Genomic DNA, 14922 nt, shown 5'->3' with positions numbered 1-14922 from the left:
CGACATGTCAGGAGAAGACTTCTGTCAAGAAGAGCGAGCGGGAATGAAACGACACCGAGTTGATCACGAACGAAGCTTCGGCCGAGTCGATCGCGGACAAACTTGCCGAGAAGTCTGAGCGAGCAAGCGACGAGATCTACCGAGGTGACGGATCCAAACTTGCCGAGAAGTCAATAACTTGAAGCAGTGAAGAATGAATAGTTAGGAGTCACCTATTTATAATCCTTGGGTCCTACTGATCCAACGGTCGACCAGAGCTCAGCATGATCCAACGGCCCAGATCAAAGGACGTTTCGAATTCCCGAGCCCGCCATAATGACTGCTGACGTGACACTGACGCCCAATCGTCAGATCGTGCAGCGTCAAATCCGGAGCAGTAAATAATCTCGGCTCAACCGCAAGATTCTTCCCGACAAGCGCCCCGGGGAATTTCACTCATCAGCGCCGAGCCGACATCTGATGAGTGGGGGGGCCTGTGATGAGGCATAAAACACCCCACCTATCAGAGGCTGCCACGTGGCCGACCCGACCTCAATCCGAGAACCGAGTTGGGCCGAGCAAGAAATTGGGCCGACCCCATATCCGATAAGTCACCTGACAAAGCCTGGTTGGTGCGAGCTTTCCGGCGACTGAGGCCGAGATTATACGGGTCAGCTAGGGACTCCTAGCCGACCTCATGGCCGAGACCAACCTCCTCTCGGGCCGACCTCCATGGCCGACCCCACGGGCCGACCTCGTAGGCCGAGCCCTCCTCCATTGAGACTCCCATAGCACCCCACCGGGGATCTCCGGGCCACGTCAGCACATCCCGGGAATCACGGGATAGGGACCGAGCCACGATCCCAAAGAACACGTAATCACACTCTACAGGGACTCTTACCTTAATAAGAGTCCGACCCCGAAAATAACTCTCCACTCCGCTCTACGCGAGAGAACCTTCCGAAAGAAGGACTCCTACCATACTAGGACTCTCCCAACCGTCTCATCTCCTCCTTACTCTATAAATACCCAGGTATGGAGCTCTATTCCACATCTTGCTTTTTACTACGCAGTTACGCTGTTGCGTTGAAGACCTGACTTGAGCATCGGAGAGTCCTAGGCCGGAGCCACACCGGCCCTCTTGCGCTCATTGCTTGGTTTTTGCAGGTTCATCCGCGGGCGAACCAAGTACCGGAGGTTTTCACACGCAACAATGATATTGTTTTACTGGATGAGTCAAAAGTAGGGATTAACGCTAAGTTGGAGTAATGGAGATCAACCTTGAAATAATTTTTTTTTAAAGATAAGTAGAACAAAGACGGAGTATAAGGTGTGTAACTTTAATTACATTAGAACAGAAAATGAGATGATGAAAATTGATGAGAGGGAGATTACGCAAAGTGATTATTTTAGGTTATGTAGAGGATGATATTTCACAGAGAATTAAATTAGGATGGATGAAGTGGAGAGGTGCGTCAGGAGTATTGTGTGTTTGTAGTAGTCTTTTAAAGCTTAAAGGAAAATTTTATAGGATAGTCATACAACCAGCTATAATTTAATGTGCGGAATGTTGGACAGTTAAGAAGCGTCATATAGATAACCTAAGTGTAGCAAAGATGAGGATGTTGAGATGGATGTGTGACAAAACTAAGAAGGATAAAGTAAGGAATGAACTGATTAGACCTGATTTGGGAGTAGCCCCTATACATGATAAGCTACGATAAAGCCGTTTGAGGTGGGATGCTCTAGTACAAAGTAGTGATTTGATTCAGACTGAAGGAACTTAAAGAACTAGGGGCAGGCCTAAAATAACCCTATGATAAGTGGTAAGGAAAGACATGCATAGCCTAGGCCTTGTATCAAGTATGACCTCGAATAGAGCTGATTGGAGGGCAAGGATCCATGTAGCCGACCCTATTTAGTTGGGATAAGGCTGAGTTGTCGTTGTTATATCCTCTCTTTCTTATTTTCTTCCCATTTATCTTGGATTTTGAGAAGCTTGGTGCTACTTTGTTGATTCAAGTCCAAAGTATTGCTGTTTCGCTTGGTTCCCTTTGTTGATTCCTCCTCCTTCTGTGTGTCATGTCAATATGTCACAGTATGCTTGCAAAATGGATTTCCTTGGTAGGTCAATGTTCCTTATTTGGCCATATTTTAAAAGTTGGACCAACATAAATTTCACCTTAATGTGACAAATAAATAAGAGGAAATATCTTCCAGTCTACATGATGATGCCCAGCCATTGGATCTTAGTGTCAAATATCCTGATCTAATTGGTGATTTTGTGTATTCTTACTCCCCAAACTCTTGAATATGGTTGGTTGTACCCATTCCATGCCATATCTGATATTTGTTTCCATGTTGTATCCACAGATACTGGTACTGTGGCCAAGTGGAGATACCTGGTTATAGGGGCTGTAAACCATAATTAACTTGTTCAGTGGTTTACTTGTGTAATTTCTAACCCTTAAAAAAACCTGTTTTGTTAGGGCTAGACTTCTTTTGGTTTGTTATCGATCATATGTCACCAGAGATCTATGGTATTTCTCTGTTGTGGGAAGGTCAAAGAATTCTATTTTTGGGAAAGAATGAAATGCACAAGAAAGACTTGATCTGTGACCTTGACTAGAAAAATGCTATTTCAATTTTGAAGGAATCAAAACCGTTTTGTATGGTTGGGGTTGGGGTTTGATATGGTGTGTGAGTATTTATATAACTCCAGTAGTCCTACGTGTCATCTGTTGGAGGAATTTCACATGTACGTTACAGGCTAATGGCATACTTGTGAATGTCTTAAATTGTCAACATTGATGTGTTTGAGGTGAAAGAAGCTAAGGTTGTAATATGTAACATGCTTGTGGTGCATGTTACAGCTAGTTATTTTCCATTTACAAGTCTTAAATTAGTAAACGGTTTATAAATGGTGGATTGTGAGATTAATTGATTAACATTTATATGTAGTTACATGGTTAAGTGCTCACTTGCTGAACGATTGGTCACGGATTCAAGTCCTGGAAACAGCCTCTCTGGAAACAGGGGCAAGGCTACATGCATTAGACCCTCCCCAGACCTTGCTAAACGTGGGGGCCTTGTGCATTGGGTACGACCTTTATGTAGTTACATGGTTAAACTAATTATTCATGATTTAGTGGCTATTTTCAAATAATTTTGATTGAATGTGAACAATTTCCTTGCTGGTGTCATTGTGCACGTGTTTGTTCGCCCTCCCCCCCCCCCCCAAAGGCTAAAAAGGAGAGAGAGAGAGAGAGTGTGTGTGTGTGTGCCAGGGTTGTTTTCTTTCTCGACACCATTGTGGCCATGTGGCTTGAACTCTTGGTTCTCCTCCAGTTTCCACTAATTTATTTGCCAAGGATTGACCAAATTGATTCATTCCTTCATAGTATTTCATATAATTTAAACTCTAAATTTTTAGATTCATATTTCTGTCGTGGTTGCTTTTGCAGGACGGGGCGGTTGTTCTGTTATGCAACATTATAACTTTCTTTCCTTATTCCGTCCATCGTCATTATGACAGTGTGAGTTGTGTATCTTTTCCTTGAGCAATAAACTTCAACTATCTATTTCATCAACTATTCTTCAGGCTTGATGTATGTTATCCCCCTGACGTTTACTCCTATGTGTAGTCATGAAATTGTCCAGCTCTTACTAACCTCCACCACATATAAAAAGAGTAGATAAATAAAAAAAATAAAGATTATAAAAGAAAAAGGCATGCCTCATGATTTATTAGCCATCATATTTAAGCATAACCATGATAGTATTTTTTTACCTCTTGATGCTTAATATCTGTTATGTAATTACAATAACTATCTAATATGATTAATATGCATAGTTTGAAAACTCGTCTCGACTAGGTTGAGATTCTTGAGATCTCGGCGAGACAGTTATTTTTTTTTTTTTTGGGGGTTACGGAATGAAGTTTCTGTGGGAAAATGGCCATAGTTCGCTCCAAAACTTATAAAGATATTTAAATCTTCAAATTGGAAAAAAAAAAAAAACCCAATTTGGTGTTTTGGATTTGCACCCTTGGTTGGCAGTAAAGGCCAAACCCTTAATGTAATATTTGCCTATTCTACACATTGTTTGAATGATATGAGACATAATTGGCAAGTAAAACAAGTAAATTATGCAATAATGGATGAAGACACATAATATTGAATAATTATGTGAGAAATAGTTAAGGACTTAAAGTAAAAATTACAAAGTACAGTGAACAATGCATATTAAATAGACACCCAAGTACAAACAATATTATACTATGACTCTATGAGTACTGAGGAGGTCGAGATTCTCAAAATATTCGAGATTTCTCCGAGCTGACCCGTCCCAACCCTACCTTAGGGTTAGAAATTTCCAGCCTTGACCCACCCTCAAGGCCAAGATATCTCAACCCAGGCCCTGTTCGGGCTCAGGGCGGATTCGGGCCGACAGGGCCAAACTTGCACCCCTAGTGGTAACTGGTAAGGTATCCTCACTCCGACGTTGTGGAGATTTTTTTGTAAAGCCAGTTATCATACATATCTCTTATCTCTATTCCACCCTATTCTCTCTATGTTAAGTAGATTAAAATATTGTTCCCATTCCATGAAGCATAATAAAAAATAAAAAAAAGGCATCGTTCAATAATGGCTGAAGACACATAATATTGAATAATTATGTAAGAAATAGTTAAGGACTTAAAGTAAAAATTACAAAGTACAGTGAACAATGCATATTAATAGACACCCAAGTACAGTGAACAATGCATATTAAATAGACACCCAAGTACAAACAATATTATACTATGACTCTATGAGTATTGAGGAGGTCGAGATTCTCAAAATATTTGAGATTTCTCCGAGATTCTCAAAATATTCAAAATTTTGGTCGAGTTATTTAAAATTGTGCACGTTTTGTGTCTCGTATGTCTTCTCATCTCGAGGATCTCGAGATTCTCGAGTTCGCATCGAGATTTCAGCGAGTTTTTGAACTATGTGAATATGTCAAAGATATACTTTTTTTTAAAGATATTTTTCTTATTCTAGGTATTTAATAGAGATTAAGCATAAGTTATTGCTTTTTGAATTTCAAAACTTCTTTTCTTTCATGCTATTTGTATAACTCAAATACCAGTCCACTACTCCAAGATATCAAATAATTGGTATTGGAGATGTTCTTAAATGTGCTAGCTGCCAACTTCTATTTTACAGTGGGTTAATCCCTTCCATTCACCATGCTGATCTCTTAGCTGGTACTCATTAATTGGAATCTGATCCTCTGCTTATGTGTAAGCTAACAGAATCAACGTCATCATCATTAAAAAAAAGAGCATCCCAGTTCATGAGGCTCCCGCTACTGTAGGGTCTGGGAGGGGTAAATTTACACAGCTTTACCCCTGCTTCGTGGAGAGGCTGTTTCCAAGCAACATCATCATTATCATATTATAATATTAAAATTGTTTCCTTGTCTGGCGGCTCTTATACTAATGAAGGGTTGATCTGGTCATTTGACGCTGGATGGATAGGTTTCAATTGACCACATGTCAAAATTTAGTGGTTAAACTCAACCTTAAGGCCCACCATGTATTGCACCCTACCCCTTGTTTTTTCAGCAGTTCAAATTTGTCCAAAAAACAACTTGAAACTTGATAAATGAAGGTGAGTAGGTGACATGGGCAAGGTGTCCACAAAGTTCAGGTTCCAACCTGACTGAAATGTGGCATAAGGTTCAAGAAGTCGGTTTCGACCAGGGTTTGGACCGAAATCTGGTTGAAATCTTGTAGAAATCGGTGGTTGGTTTTGTTTGATCATTTTGGTGGTCAAATGGCTATATTTTGGGCTGAAACTTGGCAAAGACCTAAATTAAGCATTTACTAAACACAGTGGAACCTTTAGATTGTTGAACACACTCATGGTTTCATACCCTAGGGCCTAGGCTGGCAGTGTACGCCATATCTTGCCTGTATATTTCTCAAAGATAACCTATGGTACACATTATTTAGTACTTACAAAATATAATAAAACCAATTAAAATATGCATTTGCAAGTGACAAATGGAGAAAAATCATTTAATTTCAAAATATTACATCTTAAGTGTATAGTCACCGACTTCACATCAAAGGTGCAAATAAGTAGAAGTCCCTTGCCCTTCCTCCTAGCCTCTTACTCTTTGTCAATACCACAGAGTTACGGGCAGGCTCAAAAGATGAGGAAGATTGTTGCCGCCATCGAAATCGTTCATTCAACTTGATTACAAAAGATGGTCATGTCATGGTATGTCGGAAGAAACGCTCAAAGTCCATCACAACAGCCTTATATGTCTCATCATCCACATACTCTAGGTACCCTAACTTCAAATATAGATCACCGGGTCGGGAAGATGATGCAAACATGCCTCCACTATAATTGCTCGGTGGACTGGACTGATAGGGCTGTTGGTTTCCTGGGAAGGAGAAGATGCTATCTACAAAAGATGCCACACCCTGTGACTGATCATCATGAGTAGTGTGAAACGAAGATGATGATGAGCCATGCTGATCAGAACCACCATATCCCACACTAGATGTGTCTATGGGAAATGATGGTGCACACCACTGTCCTGGCTGCCCGAACCCACTTCTACCCTCCAGATCGAGGCCTCTAGGTGTGTCAGATACGGAAGAAACATCCATCTCCATGTCAATGTTCCTCATCTGGTCTGAACTTGTAGCGCAGGCCTCTGGTATTAACCTGTACATGTGGATGTGCACCATGGTTGGCATCCTGGGTAGCATGATCAAATTGAGTCTCTCTTGTGAATCGGATAGGCTCCAACTCCACCTCTACCTAGTCATACTCATCTCGAAGGCTTGCATATCTCTCTCCATCACAACCATCATCACCATCATCACCACTGCCACCATCATCACCATCATCACCCTCATCATCTCCACCATCAGAGGGCGATAGTGTGAGTATAGCCACTGGAATGCGACCCATCAACATCCTCTTCATTCCCATCAGGTGGGGACTCAAAAGGTGGGCTATCCATGTGTGTACACGACCCTCTTGCGAAGACATGAACTTGCTAACATCGGCTCCCATTTGACTAGAAATACCACCAGTCTAATCCATCATCGGGTCACCGCGATCCTTCACCCACTCGTACAGGAGATCTTGCTCATCTGACTCTAGTTGGAAGATGTTGTTGAGTTCAATCGGGTCTTTGTCATTGTCCATCCCCATCTCTATTTGCTGCATCTTCAATCGCATGTTGTGGTGCACATACACCAGCTGCTCAAGTCGTTTATGACCCAATCGGTTCCACTTCTTTGAATGGATGAGTGAAAATGTATTCCAGTTGCGCTCGCATCTAGAGGCAGAACAGGTCTGGGAGAGGATTTTAATTGCTATCGTCCTCAGGTTAGGTGCATCTCTCCCATATAGCACACACTAGTCGCCTGCATTACAATATTTTTGGTAAGTTCTAGAACTTGGATACATATATGAAATTGTGAATTGAACAAAGAAACTAAGTTAATGGACCTACCACAAACATTTTTTCCTGACCAGCCTGCGCGGTAGCATGGCCAAAAGTCCCTAGTGTATCCCTGAAGGTCTTCATCTAAAAGCAAGGCGACACCAACAAGGCGCCCAAGTCGACCAAGGCGCCTGGACGCCTTGACAACTATGCAGTGGATTTATAAGTTGCCTCTCCAACCGATCTTGGACTATCTAGACGTAGCTCCCACCACCACATGGTCCTTCATCATCTCCACTGCCGTATACAAGTGTGGTAGGGTAAGCTTCTTTTCGGAATCAAACCATCCTCAACACTTTCACCATTGGCTCAAGTAATGTGACGATCTTCAAGTCGTACTAGAATAGCTCACTAGATATGGTCGACTGGGCAGCTCTACTCCCTGGAGAACCCGCCTCCCTCCAACCATACTATTCATTTAAGGCGAAGATAGATTTGAGTCCTACCTTTTTTGCCTTATAGGTCTTCATGGCAATGTAGTTGGTGGCGAATCTAGTGATGCGTGGCCTAATCAAACCCCCACCACACTTGGTCTTTAGTAGTTATAGAGCATATCCAAAGTTGTACACAAATGTGGTCACTTGTCTTGCCCTCTCAACCTTACTCCATACCCCTTCTTCCCCATATCCTTCAACATAAAGTCAATGCAATGGGCTGCACAAGTGATCCAAAAAAGGCGGTATCTACTGTTCATCAGTTCCTCCCCCACCTTCTTGAAATTACTATCGTTGTCCGTCACCACTTGGACAACGTTCTCTATCCCCACCTCCTTCAACAAGTTGTAATTATATTTTGCATACTTCTTTTCCTTGGATGCATCAACTGACTTAAGGAACGCAGTCCTCCCATTACAATATATCTTGAAGTTGATGATGGACTGTCTAGTAGGTCCAGTCCAACCATCACACATCACAGTGCTCCATAATCTTACCATAGACTCTTGAGGGTCTCAATGTACTCCTTTAACAACTCATGTTCTTGGGGCTTTGAACCAGAAAAAAAAAAGTTCTTGGGGCAGATACACATGCATCAACTCATAAGCAGTGGGTCCCTTCACTCCCTCCCCAGCCTTCCCCGCAGTGTCTAACATGTTTTGTTAGTAGGTCCCCTCAGTGGCATTTGCTGGGATGCTGTGGTGAAAGAACCACTCTGACACTGCGTCCCCCACCATACCCTTCCATTGACCCCACAACTGTTTCAGCTTTCGCTGTCAACTCTTCGGTTTGTAAATTGTAGGATCCTGCTCAAGTATGTCAATAAGATCATCATCACTGTCCTCTGGGGATTGGGGGGGGGGAGCTGCTCTCACACTCTCTGACCTCCTGAATGGCAACTTCAGCTGCTTCTATTTCGTCTTGCCCTTGCCAGAACCACTAGGACCAGCCTCTCCTGCAGTTCCTCTAGGTCTAGAGCCATTACCACTTGGACCAGCTTCTCCTCCAGCTACTCAGGAGGAACTAGCTCTTCCCTTGGAGTCTTTGTATCTATCCTGCTCCTGCTGATGTGTGACACGGCTCGCTCCGGTCCCTGCTGTATCTGTCTAGCCTCTATCTCTGTCTCCACATCAGCAGGCACAGAATCCTCATCAGAATCAAAATCAGAGTCTTAAGAGTCCCCTCCTGCTTCTGTCTGTCTTTCCAGTGTTGCATCGTCAAACTCTTCCCTTGCTCGCCTCTTGTCTAATTTCCTCTTTATCATTCCCTAAACGAGGGTAGCCATGGCCTTTTGCACCTCATAAGGAACCTTGGGTTTGGCCACATCCATATATTAACCTACCAAATGCCACTTCAGTCTAGTGGCCCCACCTCCCAAGATTTTTTCCCACAATAGTTGCATTGAGATTTCTTCGTGTTATTCCCAATAGGTACACCACGCGTCCATGCTATGTCACCCCCATCTCCTAGAGAAGCCATGATGTGCTCCTACACCATTCCAACAAAAAGTGACCATTAAATTTTCTACATAAATTTAAAATTCTGACAAGAAATCTAAATCTATTTCCTAATTTCTACCTAAATCATATTTTTTCCTTGCATAAAAATAATTTTAACCAATATATAAGTATGGAATAACATAAAACATCATTTTGAGTTGAGAAGACAACCACAATTTTTTTAAATTTTCACTATTTTCAAACCAAACCAGAATATTTTTCCATATTTTTTGTAATTTATTTGATTTGTTAAAAATAATTTTTTTTCTTCTAATTTCTGAATAATTATTTTTGGCAGATAAAGGCTGTACCATGAGGTCATAGATTGGCCAACAGTGTTTGACATATATAAAATTGAGCTCCAACCACTAAAGTATGAACCCAATTTTTTTTTTCAAAAAATTGTTGCAATAAAATCGAAATTTTAAACCAGAAAGTTATAAAAAAAGAAATTTTAAATCCAACTTTGTGAAGTCGTCGATCAGTTAATACTATCTAACATACAAAAAGTTGAAGCCTAACCACTACATATTTACCCCATTTTTTTGTAACATATTACTTTAGGGAAAAAGGGCATTACCTCAAACAATGAATCTTCAACCAATCTCCCTCAAATCCACCAAATGTTTGTTGTAAATGACTTGTACAAGCTTCTAATAACTTGTTCCACCAAGACTTGGAAGTGAAAGGCCAAAATCGAGGTAAAAATGAAGTTTTGCTAACAGAGGGTTTTGGTTGCAACAGTACCCATTTCAATGACTTTGTGTTTTTATACCAAAGTGGTCATACCGTTTTGGCGAAACGAAATGGGACGACCAAAACCTATTGAGATTTCAACTGAAAAATGAAAGTAATGGTCAAAAGTGGGAGTACCTAGTGAGTCGAGCTAGGTTTCATCTCAGGCCAGGTCGAAACTGAAACTTTTCAGTAGGTTTTGACCGAGTCCATCTTTTTGAACCATGATTATGACCATGGTACAAAATTTCGCGATATATCGCCTAAATTTCGGTAATTTCGACACTACCGAGACGAGATGGGCTTCCGAAATGAAAAAAGTTCAAATTTCATCGAAATATCGGTATATTTCGTAGAAATACTGTGTATTGAGCAGTAAATTTCGGTACATTTCGGTATATTTCGGTAAATTTCGTAGAAATGTTTTGTGTATTGAGTATTGAACTATTGACTATTATGAAGTTTATGAGTCATAACTTATGCACTTGTGACTTTATGAGTTTAAACTTTAAAGTTTAAACAAAAGGCTACATTTGACTTTATTTTTGTTTCATTACTTTGTTTAAATTTCTTATTATGTCTTTCAGTACTTAAACAATATGTATTTAATTATTTTATACATCAGGGTCGGACCGTATACAGTCAATCAAGGGTGCAAACCCAAAACACCACTTTGAGTTCTTTTTTTTTTGCAATATGGAGGTTTAAATGTGTTTATTTAGCTTAAATAAGGGTGTACATGAAGTATCAGGCCTTAATAGCCAAAAACCCATCGAGATGGAGTGCCGAAATATGGCAGAAAAAATACCATATTTCGGTATATTTCGGATATCTCGACCAGCCCGAGATACCGAGATATCGCGAGATTTCAAACAATGATTATGGCGTATGTGTTTTTTGGGACAGGAAAAACCACTATTATTATTGTTGTTGTTAAAGGATAGAATACTGGATACCAACCAAGGTTCTAAAACTCGGACTCGACCATGGTCTCGAGTCTCGACCAGGTCGAGTTTTCCGAGATCTCGGCGAGACAGTGTATTTTTTTTTATGCTTTGGAATTATGTTTCGGTGGGCATATGGCCATAGTTTGCTCCGAAACTTTATGGTAAGCTTGTTTTAGGCTTAATAAACATATTTAAAGGTTTAAATTGAAGGGGAAAAAAACACCCGATTTAGTGTTTTGGATTTGCACCCTTGGTTGGCAGTAAAGGCCGAACCCTTAATGTAATATTGCCTATTCTACACATTGTTTGAATGATATGAGATATAATTGGCAAGCAAAACAAGTAAATTATGCACATAATATTGAATAATTATTTATGAAATAGTTAAAGACTTAAAATTTCTACTACAAACCACAAGATACAATAAAGTGTTCACAATGCATATTACATAGACACCCAACCTAAGTACAATGAATAATATATAAGTCATAGACACCTTACTACCCTAGTCTTCCACGTCTTAACTCCCAAGTCCTAACAATACAATACTATGACTCTATGAGTATTGAGGAGGTCGAGATTTCACAGAGATTTCTCCGAGATTCTCGAAATATTCGAAATCGCGGTCGAGATTTTTGAGTTTTTACAATATTTTTTTTTTGGTTTCGTAAAATAACTCTTCTCGTCTCGAGAAGCTCGAGTTTTTTGAGTTCAGCGAGATTTTGAACTATGATACCAACTTCCTTGGTTTTGCTAGGGGTTGAATCACCCCACGTGGTGGAACGTAAAACCTTAGATGCATTGTAGACATAATACGAATGCTATCACTAAGTGCAACCTCTGGAAGGTGTGGTCTTAGTGTAGTTTTTCTATGCAAATTGATTACTTTCACTACTTGCATATACTGTAGGATGTTCTTTCAATAACACTGGAGTTTTTGGCTAATGGATACATGCTAAGACAAGCACGGTATTTTTGACAGGCTGAAGCTGTTATTGCGTCAAAAATTATGTCAGGGAAATGCAGAGAAAGTATATCAAAGGTGAGTAATATTACGTGGTTGTCTGATATGGAAATCTCCATCCTCCTTAACTCATGCCTGCAAGTTTGAACTGCATAGCCATACAAGAACTGTTCAATTTTGACGTTGACTTTTGAGTATCACTCAGTTCTGTTTGGTTTTCTATGTTTAGAAGCTTTCTCATTGCTTGGCTTTGCTACCAAAGTCAAGAGGAGACGAGGATTGCTGGTCTCTAATGATGCAAAAAATTCTAATCTCGATAAATGTTCATCTATATAATGTGTTCCAAGGCCTAGAGGAAGGTATATAATGTACCCATTTTATCTTTATGCTGGATCTGAGCTTTTCCATATCTTGGTTTTAGAGATTCATTTCTGTGTGCATTGTTGCAGAAACTAAAGGTAATGAAGCTATGAAATGGTTGGTTCCACCAGGAAAAGAACCCCCTCCTCCCTTGGGAGGTCAGACAATGTCGGGAGAAGCCTCAGATCAAGCAATCAAAAAGTCTGAGAAGCTAATAATTCCCAGTGTGTCTATGCTGGTACTCTGCTGTTGCACAATGCTTACTAATCCGTATCCTGTTCAGGTAGTAACTTTATTTTCTCTGAGTGTTATTGAGAAATTCCAGTAGAAAAATTGAATGCAGTTACTGATGAGAATATTTTATAATTCAATTACATTTAGTAATTCTTAAAATATTTGAGATGGAAGTGACAATAAAGTTCTTCAGAAACATCATACATTTTTCCTACCAGGTGACTGTTCCTGTTCACCCTTTACTAGCACTTGTGAGCAGAGTGCTGTTGGTGGATGGTTCATTGTCAAAAGGCTTGTCCTTCGTCACAGTCATGCAACAAGAGTATATTTGTTCAGAGCTTACAGTTCTGCACTCGTACAGCCTGGATCTTCTGATTGCAATCATTAAGGGAGTACGCAGGTAAACTGTTATACATGCATAAATTTTTAGTATCACTAATGGATTTTTTGCGAGGAAAAATCTTGTGGAGCATCGATGTTTTATGATCAACCTCCTTAACTCTGCAATTTAGTGAACTTATTAAATGGTTTTATGGTATACAGTGTAATGCACTCCATCTTGTTTAGGGATCTATTCACTCTACTGCATGTTCTTAATTTGAAATTGGGAATGATGATAGAATGGAAGTGCCTGTTATTCCTTCTTTGCCTTCTTATTTTCAAGTTCAAAAGTTATGCTGCTGCAAGAATTTCCTCACAAGAGAATTTTCTTTCAATTAACGTCACTGGTGTAGTTATAAATTACTCAGTAGTATCTCTACTTGTTGAACATTAGACAGCAAATTAGAATAATGTTTACTCATCTTTTTCTTTTAATTTTTTCCCCTGGCAGTCAGCTATTGCCACATGCTGCAGATGTTGTTAGACTCCTAACTGAGTATTTCAGGCGATGTGCACATCCATCATTGAGGATAAAGGTCTACTCAATAATGCGGATGTTGCTGATATCCATAGGAGTTGGTATGCAGGAATTTCTTTCAGAGTGCATATATCTTTTGTTTATTTTGTGTTGCTGTACAAAGATCTACTGGAACTCCATTTGTATAACATATCAAAGTCGTGTCAACCTTGTTCCTCAAATCACCTTTGCCATGCAGAGGGTTAGGTACACATGCCCTCACTTAGAACTCTGTCAAAGCCAAAAGTTGATCTGTTTGTGAACATTGCATGTGTAGAACCTTCCTGCTTTCATCTATGATGCGCAGATATGGATAACACATGTGGACGTGGATAGAAAATAAGGATACAATTCTAGATTTTCAGAATTCTGGGACAGATATGACATGTGCATCCAATCCAAGTTTTAAAAGATCTAAAAGATGGATATGTAAATAGGTATCTTACTACATTGGCACCATTAAATATGAATTGTCTTCCAATAGTTATATTGGCAGCTCTTTCCTGCCCAATCCACTGAGCTAGGCCTTTCTATATAGCCCAAATATCTGTCCCATGGCAGGTTGGATGGGACCAAAATTTTGTTGACAGGTAACCCACAATATACTCTGCTTATGCAACAAGTTTCAGCCTCTATGGGATTGGCCAAATGGGGAAAAAAAAATTGCTTTGAAAATTTAGGACTACTGAGACAGTATATAGACAACCGAAAGGGAGCTTGCCAATTCTGTTAGGGTATAGGATTGAATTTGGCTCTGGATTTGACACATGGCCAATCCAGACCATGTGGTCCATGCCCTATCCATCCTATAGTTGGAATTGCCATATCATCCTTCTATGTGACAAAAATATGGTCCCTACAAACAACCTTTTAGTTCTTGTCTGAAACTGAACGGAGTTTTAAGTTGAATAACAGAATATTACTTGTGATTGTGTTACTTAAGATCCAGTTTAGGACTTCACACACAAGAAATACAAGAATTAATTGTAAGAGAAGAAGGAGAGAACAGTGAGAGCCTGAGAGGCGATAGGTCTGTGTAACCTTGGGAGTCTCAACTTAATGTTTGAGCTCTCACATAATAACTAAGAATAACCAAGGGACATAATAGGAAAATAAGAAGAAGGAAACAAAACATAATGCCTAAACTACCCTTAACATATCTCGGTATTAGCGCTAGCTAGTGCTTATACCAAGACTTACATAGTCTCGACTAACATTAATTAACTATTCTTGTCTGTAAAATGGTAGAATTAATTGGAGTATTTATGTAGTGTCTAAGTTGGAGGCCAGAATCCTTACAAATCAATAGTTTTCATTAATTATCAGAGTGTAGAGTCTGATAACAGTGACTTAC

The 14922-nt window shown here is 40.0% G+C and overlaps 1 protein-coding gene across 1 annotated transcript in view; it reads left to right on the top strand.

The window, feature by feature from the left end:
• LOC122654289 (proline-, glutamic acid- and leucine-rich protein 1) overlaps positions 1 to 14922 on the top strand; it is a 42292-nt gene that overhangs the window by 23613 nt on the left and 3757 nt on the right. Inside the window, exons 6-11 of the mRNA XM_043848308.1 lie at positions 3444 to 3515; positions 12095 to 12154; positions 12306 to 12435; positions 12526 to 12719; positions 12889 to 13070; positions 13503 to 13630. Of these exons, the coding sequence (XP_043704243.1) occupies positions 3444 to 3515; positions 12095 to 12154; positions 12306 to 12435; positions 12526 to 12719; positions 12889 to 13070; positions 13503 to 13630 (766 nt within the window). The remainder of the gene's footprint in view (positions 1 to 3443; positions 3516 to 12094; positions 12155 to 12305; positions 12436 to 12525; positions 12720 to 12888; positions 13071 to 13502; positions 13631 to 14922) is intronic.

The sequence above is a fragment of the Telopea speciosissima genome, chromosome 3 (assembly GCF_018873765.1).
Source record: "Telopea speciosissima isolate NSW1024214 ecotype Mountain lineage chromosome 3, Tspe_v1, whole genome shotgun sequence".
In the NCBI taxonomy this organism is placed as follows: domain Eukaryota; kingdom Viridiplantae; phylum Streptophyta; class Magnoliopsida; order Proteales; family Proteaceae; genus Telopea; species Telopea speciosissima.
This window is presented reverse-complemented; position numbering and strand designations above follow the sequence as displayed.